General features: G+C 33.9%; 1 protein-coding gene across 1 annotated transcript; it reads left to right on the forward strand.

Moving 5' to 3' along the window:
- Positions 1-1,038: 1,038 nt before the first annotated feature.
- Positions 1,039-4,485, forward strand: LOC147802013 (cuticle protein 14-like). Its single transcript, XM_087154955.1, has 2 exons — positions 1,039-1,295; positions 4,065-4,485. Exons 1-2 carry the CDS (start codon positions 1,206-1,208, stop codon positions 4,326-4,328), a joined length of 354 nt encoding a protein of 117 aa, XP_087011081.1. The 5' UTR covers positions 1,039-1,205; the 3' UTR covers positions 4,329-4,485.
- Positions 4,486-8,748: the final 4,263 nt, after the last annotated feature.

The following is an 8,748-nucleotide window of genomic DNA, read 5'->3' on the forward strand; positions in this document are numbered from 1 at the left end:
CACAAAAAGGCATTTTTATTTGCAATGACTATCAAACAGGTGGGAATTTCGAAAAGAACTCTCGTTAAATGCTGCTCTCCATCAGCACATTAAATTTCAACTCTGTAATTTCATTTCAACAGCTATTTTCTTTTACTTTAACGGTTACCCAAGTTGTTGTATCCCGAAATAACAATAGAATCATACTTTTTTTTCTTGCACACATTTCAAGTTTCTAAGTCTTATACTTTTTGAGCAGAAAAAGCAAACTGTAATGTAAAGCAATGAAAAATTTAAAAAAAAAGGTAGAAAAATTCACACAAAAAACTTTTAAAATTGTAAAATTTTTTGACCAAATTGAAATTTTTAAAAATATTTCCTTGTTAAGTTAATAAACAAACACGTGGAAATCTTTTAACATGCCAAATTTTAACTCTGTAGTGGTATCCCTGCAGTCTGCGAACGATGGTATTTTTTCCAACAAGCTTAACAATTAATTTTTTTATGATAATTGTTTTTATTCCATCACAATTCCTGAGCACTTTTCTAAGTATCTTAGTAATTTCAAGTTTTCATGCAGCAAAACAAAATATAATGAACACTCAAAAGAGTTTTAATGATTTTTTAATAAAGAGAGAATGCACAAAGAATTTTCCAACAATTCTAAAATACTTATTCTTTTTTGTTGAAAGATGACTTGGTAAGTTGTTGAAACATGGTATTTCAAGGCAATAATATTAGAGGACCCTCTAAATACCATGATTTTTTAACATTATTAATATAGAAGATTTAATAGAACCAAGCTGAAAAGACGCTAAAAGTGAGAAATCGTCATTGACGGGTATATATATATTTAAAACTGCATATACATTTAAAATCTGTTTGTAATTCTGTCTACTAGCACGCTCATTTCCTTCATTTTTCTGCATTTGAGAATTACATGTCTAAGTAATGCACCATGATTACTTAATATTCACATCTCCTCTGCAACCTTGGCCACAATTGACGCATGCGTAAGCAGATTACTCCTGTTATTGTTATATGTTATATGTTTGTAAGGTAAGTACACACTACCTTACAAACTGTGAAAAAAAGTGGCGACTACAGTAGTTTCACCAGTTGTAGTGCGTTATTACCAACCACGGCTAATAACACGTATTACAAGGTTTATCCTGCACGGCATTTAAAAACTTTTAACTCTTTTCTAGGTTTTATTACAGGTTTCAATGTGTGTTGTGTTTGCTGTGGCTCAAGAAATTGTCATACCTGTTGGGATGAATGGCAACGATACTGTCACATTTATTAGAAACCGAGATGTAGGTAATCATTTTGTTACCAGTTTCATAATAATAATAATTAGTATTTTTTTCTAGAATTTACTGATATTTTACTGACCCGTCACAATAAAATTCTGTTCGTAAACTTAGATCAATTATTTAGCTTCTGAGATTGAAAATCGGTTAAGGATCAAACCAGAGGAACGAGTGTTGCTCCTCCTAGTGGAGAAACTTTGCATTTGGACAGTTAATATCTGTACTAACAAGCTCTCGTATAGACCTTTTTAGGTTTGTACAATTGAGCTTTAATTTTTCAGTTGATCAGTAATTTTTTTGGATTGTGAAAATATATCCTTATCGTATTGACATTTAAAAACGAAACTAAAATGGAAAAGTTTCATGTTCTGAAGCAGTGGTTTCCAAAAAATGTTCCTTTAGGAAGGGTAACAGGGGCTCCGAAGGTTGGAATTTTTTTTTAACCAGCAATAATTATATTTGTATCTTATCCAAAATCCGGAATTTATTTAATATATATCGGTTATTTATATTAAATTATTTAAGTAAAATGTTAATCTAAACACTAGCACAATGGAATTAATTCTTTTTAAACGACAATACAATTATGAAAAAGATATGCAATTATAAAAAATTTAATGAATATTTATCATTTAGCTGTTCAATTCGAAATAAAGTAATCAAATTCAAGAATAAAGTATTATGTTTCTCTGATAACTATTCTCAACATTTGTAAAAGTATAAAAAGAGAGTAAATTAGTTGATTTAAAAGGAAAATTGTTTGCTATTCGTTTAGTAAAGAAATAAAACGTCAGAATGACATGAACCACTGTCAGATCGGGATGTTTACGAACCTATTCCTTCCTAGTAGCCACATTTATAAAATTCTTTGATAAAATGGGGTAGCAAAATCCAAACACGAGGAACTAACAAAATCGCTATCTAACTTTGGCGAATTACTATTAAGGAAGACTGGATTAGAAACATCAAAACCTGCTTAATTGCTGGGTGTTTGTAACACTTCTAGAGCCCGTGGGGGCTCGGAGAATTCCAATGAAGTGAACCGGGTTCGAATCCTAACGACGGCTGGTCGATACGAATTCCGCATCTGGCTTACACTGACCGCAGTGCAGACTTAAAATATCCTCAGTGGTTGACGGATCATATATTAGAGTCTTTTTGCCGTTCGACTAACCGCGGGAGGTTTTCCTCTCCGTGTAACGCATATGCGGGTTAGTTCCATTAAAAAGTTCTCCAAGAAGGCAAATACTCCCAATACTTGATCTAGGAGTTCTCTTGTCTTCTGGGTTGGATTTAAAACTACAAGACTACAGAGGTGAACATTAGTAGTTGCAAACCCAAAAAATTGGGTCGGCTGTTCAACAACGGTTATATAAAATAAAGTATTAAATATCATTTCTTCTACGTTTCCTTCTGCTATCAAAAAAGTTTTTTTGGTGATAGTTTGTCTCGCCCTTCATGTTAAAGACTCGTTAGATTTTGATAGTGTTTTTTTATTTCCTTATTGATTAAGTATTTTTCACAAGGGAACTAAAAATTATGTAAAAGGCCATGATTTAGAATTACTTTACTTGTTTAACGAAACTGACACTCTATTTTGCGCTTACCATTGAAAATCAATCTCCATAAATATAAACTATTTTATTTCAACTAAGTTAAATATTGATATTCGTATAAAATCTCTGCCATTAAATACTTTTGTAAGCCATAATTTGTAATTGGGGGTCATTTAAATATTCTGATTCAAATATATACTGATTTTTGGCAATTTTGAACCCCTTTCCCTATTGTGAGCAAAAATAGGCTAATAACTAATGCTTATCTGAGAAACTCTCAGAATTTTGCTTTAATTTTATAGAGCAGCGATGACTCAGTGGCACTGAACTGTCGCTGTTTAACGCGGGGGTTCGACTCCAACTTGAAGCCCAACAAAGCGATGGGTGCTAGCTTGTGTGGGAAGTAAAGGAGGCACAATGTTGTCGGCATTGTCGTTATAGTGATTGGTTGTCCTTGTTGCAAGAATGCTGCTGTACTTCTTTTTAATTTTATTATTGTAACCTAATTTTGGAATTAGGTAAAAATAAAAGATATAACTTAGTATAAAACAAAACTTTCGTTTTTAAAGCAGTGTTTATAATTTTGAAAGGAAGATTCGATTTTTACTTTTTCAGAAATTTTTTAAAATTATCGAATTTTACTGTTTTGCGTAAGTATTGCTTAAACCCTTATAAACCCCCAAAAAATAAGCAAATCACAAACCCACCTTTAGGAGCTTATGTATGATTCGGTCTCGCAGTGGACTAATCGTAAAGACACGGTTCCTAGTAGAACAAAGAAGTCAAGCATCACTGTCAGTAAGCGGTGGGTGACCACTTTGATCAGCCTGGGTAGGGATCGAGGTTGCACGTTATTGGTCGTCATTAAACCGTTCTACCGTGAAAAGCTCAATTTCGCAAGAGGCCATCTGGCTACCGAAGCAGGGGAACCATCCTTTCTGCAGAGGATCACAATTGCGATGGCATGTCTTCGGATCATTCTGATGGGCAGACCGTTGCCAATAGCCCATTGTGCAGCTCTAGAACCACCTACCTACGTATTATTCGAACGACCCTTTACCCAAATTATCCCAGTTAGAACATAAGGGAACAATAATTATACTTACTCATAAACTAATATTTTTAATCACAATATGCTAAACTTACTATACACGTAAATTATCACTATACAAATATTATCCACTAAAATTACTATTACTATACTTATGTTTTACAGGCATTTGGCAATTACGATGAAGGATATAACGAAAACCAGTTAACGGGTGGTGCCTCTTTTTACAGAGAGAAAGGTTACGCAAACGGAACCGGTTACTATGGGTACACAACCAGAAATGGCCTCATAAGAATTGTGACATACATTGCCGATAAGGATGGTTACAGAGTCTTGACCAACGAACCTGGAGTAGGGATTCAACAATCTTCTAATCACAAAAGAAACGGAACCATCTGCACTGACTCCCGGTTCATCTGGTTCGAATAATGAATTTGAATATATGGTGGCAGCGAGTGATGTAGTAAGAAATTATGTCGTTTTGCCCAATATTCACAGATTCTCAACTCGTTGAATATGTTTGAAAACAGCTGTTAAATATTTGATAAAAAATGACAATAATAAAGAACTTGAATAAAATCCTATTCAGGCGAATATTCTCTCTTTTCTTTTTTTATGGGGGAAGGGGGACATTTTTTTCTACGAGTTCACATTCTGCCATGTAATGTTGAAAAAAAATTGTAAGTGAAAAAAATTTCGAGATTGAGATTTTTATAATCTAGGCATTTTTGTATGATACGCTACATATTGGGGGGAAAAATCTTTTTTTCCAAAAATAATTTTTTTATGATTTTGAATTCTCTGAAAATTCTATTTTGGCTTTTATAGTGCTGGGAATGGAGAGAAAATGGTAGTCAAGTCACTTTTCCTCTCGGTGCACTTACATTGCTTTTTCACTTGCACTGGGACACTATGATTGTTTAATAAAAATAAGCAATATTCAATTTAAGATGCTTGATTAAATAATGATTAAATGAAAACAACTTGAATAAAACACAAATAAAGGTACAGAAATGGACATACTATAGGTTCTGTAATTTGAAAAAGAACTTTTCCCGATGTCTAAACACCAAATAACAGTAGTGACTGTCATTTGGTATTTGGACACTGAGGGAAGTTATTGACTATGTCTATAGAACCATATTTCTTACATATAATAATATTACATATAATAATATATATATCTATAGAACCGAATATATATATATATATTGAAAGTATTTTAATTTATTTTTCAAAATTTCTTTAAAAAAAAAGAAATAAAAGCAACTAATTGAGAATTATTTGCAACTAATTACTAATCGAGAGAAGTAGCTAAGTATTATTCTATTAATTTTTTTGAATATTAGTTTTATGCCAAATGGTGCCGTTTTTTGCAAACTTTTTTTTCCGTGTTGATAAAAATCGCCATAGTATACACATCAGGGAATTCCTAATTTGTATTCAAGTAAAGAAGGAACTAAAAAAGCTATCGAAATATGTGGAATCACTTAGGAGGATAATATAAAAATATATAAACAGGTTTGATTGCCTACGGAACTTCGGAAATAGTTTTTATAATCATCGTCACTTCTTTTTTGTTTCCTGCGATAATCAAAAGTTGGACATAGATAACATTTTTTTTCTTTCTTGCTTAAATATTTTTAATCAATTCCTAATGTGTACTTTATACAATAAAGCGACCGTTCCACAGTAAGTAAATAGTCGTTGATGGAGGTTCTTAGAAGTCACCTCCATTGACTTCAATATTGTTATCGAAAGTACCCCTAAACAATTGTAATTTTAGTCAGTGTCATTTTCTTTGTACGAAAATGCCACTTCTGTTGGCGTCTTGAAAAGCCGGATCTATAAATAAAATTTAGCGTCTATAAAAATGATCCTAACTGATATAGTTATGTGTAAAAACAATTTTAACAATAATTAATGATCAAACTATTTTAAATAAATAAACAATTATGCTTTTAGTTTAAGTTTGCATTTAATTTTATATCATAAAAATTGGCTTTAAAAGATGAGAAGAGGTTTTTTTTGTTTTGTTTGAGATGCTAGTTTTTTCTAAAATAACTTTTTTCTTCTAATTTGTAAGTGAATCATTGATAAGCATCGTCTTTACTTCACTCTGAATGCAACATGAGGTTGTATCTTCAAAAAAAGTTCTCTAAATAAGAGCCTCTCACAAATATTTTGAATACATTTTAATCATACATTTAATACATTTTGAATACATTTATTTGTTATGATAAATATTTTTTTAAAATATTTTTTGATGCTTCTTTATTTGATATTTATTTGGTGCAGATGTTTCTCCGGTCGCCGAGAGTGGTTTTAATAGTCTTCAACGCAAAGGTTTTCTTCAACGCCTCCCAAAAGTGGTCTTTTTTGGAGGTTTTCTTTCCTTTGTTACAAAGATTTTAAAAATACATTCTAAAGATGGTCATAACTAAATGTTTGCATTATTTCACATGTCTCATATTTTTACACTGAATTTCCCGTAATCCCCACCGTTGATACGCATGTTTAGAACCCTTTCCAAAATAGAAATTAAAAAATTAAGGATTACGGACAGATAAAATTTTGATTTTAATAATCAAAAAAATCACAAATAACATAAAAGCGACCAAAAAAAAAGAATAATTAAATCAAAGCGTGATGAATAATTAAAAAGAAAGATACGATGAAAAAACATTAAACACAGGTAGTTGAGAATAGGTGAAAGCCGATAATCAAAATCAGTTGTAATTTTTTATCAAGCCCTTGGTAAACACTTAGTCATTGAGCTCTGATTTCACCAAAAAAATCAAGTTTTGGGTGAAAATTAGACTAATTTTTTGCAAAGTGGTGGTTTCACATCTTCTTAGCGTTACGTGTTAATAATATTTTTTGCTAGAGTCATTCGGTAAAAACGTCGTAATTTTGTTTGAAATGCCAAAAAAATATCACTAGCGGGACTTCATTGGTTATTGTCCTTTCTACAAGCGTATCGAAAAGTACCGGGTTCGATTTCATTCTCCACCATATTTGTGCCATACCGTCATTTTTCCATCGAAACTTTGATTCTCAACAGAGGGGATGGCTCCCCTGATTCGGTAGCATGATGACTTGCGCGCGAAGTCGAACGGTTGAAGAGTTTAACGAGAAATGGCACCATGCAAGCCCACTCGATCCCTACGTAGGCAGATCAAAGTGGTCACCCACCCACTTATTGACCGCAACCAGTTCGGTGTTCTACTGAGAATCACGTCTATACGATCAGTCCACTGCGGGATTTGCGGGGAAGAGCGGATTTCAGAGTTAGTCTTTGATATGAAAGTCTTGCAGAATTTGTGGTTGAATGTTATTCGTTTTTGCAACTCTTCGGAGGAATCGAACCGTATAATCTTCTATGCATCAATCACACACGTTTATAAACGTACGGTAAAAATAAACTTTACAAATCATAATTAAAAATTTGATATTTTTTTTAAAATTCTTACACACATACATAAGCCGCCTTGCACGTTCATTAGAAGGAACGGATATTTGATATTAAAACTTTGAATGTTGATCCCCTTGTTGTCGAAGTGTTTTAGTGATTTCGGGGAACGAATCTGTGTCTATATCACTGTGCTGGCTCCATGTTTTTTTGCTACTTTGCTTGATTCCCTTGCAAAACTTCATCAAGCTGAACGGTACTAGAATATCAAATTGATTTGATTAATTTATTCACATGTAGATTTGCATACTCAATAAAATGAAGGGTAATAAATCCTTGTCAAATCGAAGATATAATTGCACGAATTCGGTAGAATCATGGTTAGAACGGAATCCCGCTTCAGAGCATTCCTCAGAAAGACAATCCAATTTGACGATTTTATAACCGTCGCTGAACAGGTTTTTTGGGTTTACAACTACTAATGTACAACTCCGTAGCCTTGTGATTTTGAGCCCATCCAGAAGGCAATCCTGGATCATTACCCCTAGAGGTATGATTTGTTATTGGAACATGGAGGACTTTGTGACTCGACAGATTTGACGTGCATCAGTCTCAATTTATGACACTGGGAGTGTTCGGCCGGTAGGGATCAAACCCACGACCTCTTGGACATGGGCCCAGTGCCTTACCAACCAGGCAATCCCGGCCTGACTAAAAGGATTAGAGGAAAGACATAGACGGACTTAATGCGAAGGTAGCGTGAAACTGATGTCTACTGGTAAGCTGGGTGTCTAATCTCTCGGACAGCTGAAAAGAAGGTTTCAAGTTCATGTCTGAAATCAGTGTAGGACCTCAGTGTTTCAACGGAGTAGAAACAACACTTACTGCATGAATGTAATACTAACTTGAAATCGAAATCACCATCTTCTTCGTACCATAATCATTTAGTAAAAGGTCAACCGAAGAAAAACAACAACAGTTGTCTCGCAGTTGACTGATCGTTAGGACACGGTTCCCAGCACATCACCGAAGTCACGCATCACTGGCTGCAGTCAGTGTGCGGGTGGGTGATCACTGGGATCAATCTGCGTAGAGACCAAGGGTGTGCGGTATAGGTCCTATTTAAACTGTTCTACCGTAAAGTGCACTACCGAAGCAGGGGTGCCATCCCCTCTGCAGATGATCAAAATTGTGAGGTCATGTCTTCGGATCATCCTCGGGAATGTTTTCCAGGCCCTTGTCAATAGCCCATTGTGCAGCTCTAGTGCGACGTAAATGAATTAAATCAACAAAAACCAAGCTCAAAAAAGCTTATATCAAAAAAAGCGAGTACTACACACCCTCTTCATCATTGACTCAACTCAAATCAACTTTGCTGGAAAATAATCGTTATCGATATTAAGGGATATATAATACGAAGCACGGCCTTCGCTGCTT

The sequence above is a fragment of the Parasteatoda tepidariorum genome, chromosome 11 (assembly GCF_982258835.1).
Source record: "Parasteatoda tepidariorum strain Cologne lab strain chromosome 11, Ptep-v5.0, whole genome shotgun sequence".
NCBI classification, from domain to species: domain Eukaryota; kingdom Metazoa; phylum Arthropoda; class Arachnida; order Araneae; family Theridiidae; genus Parasteatoda; species Parasteatoda tepidariorum.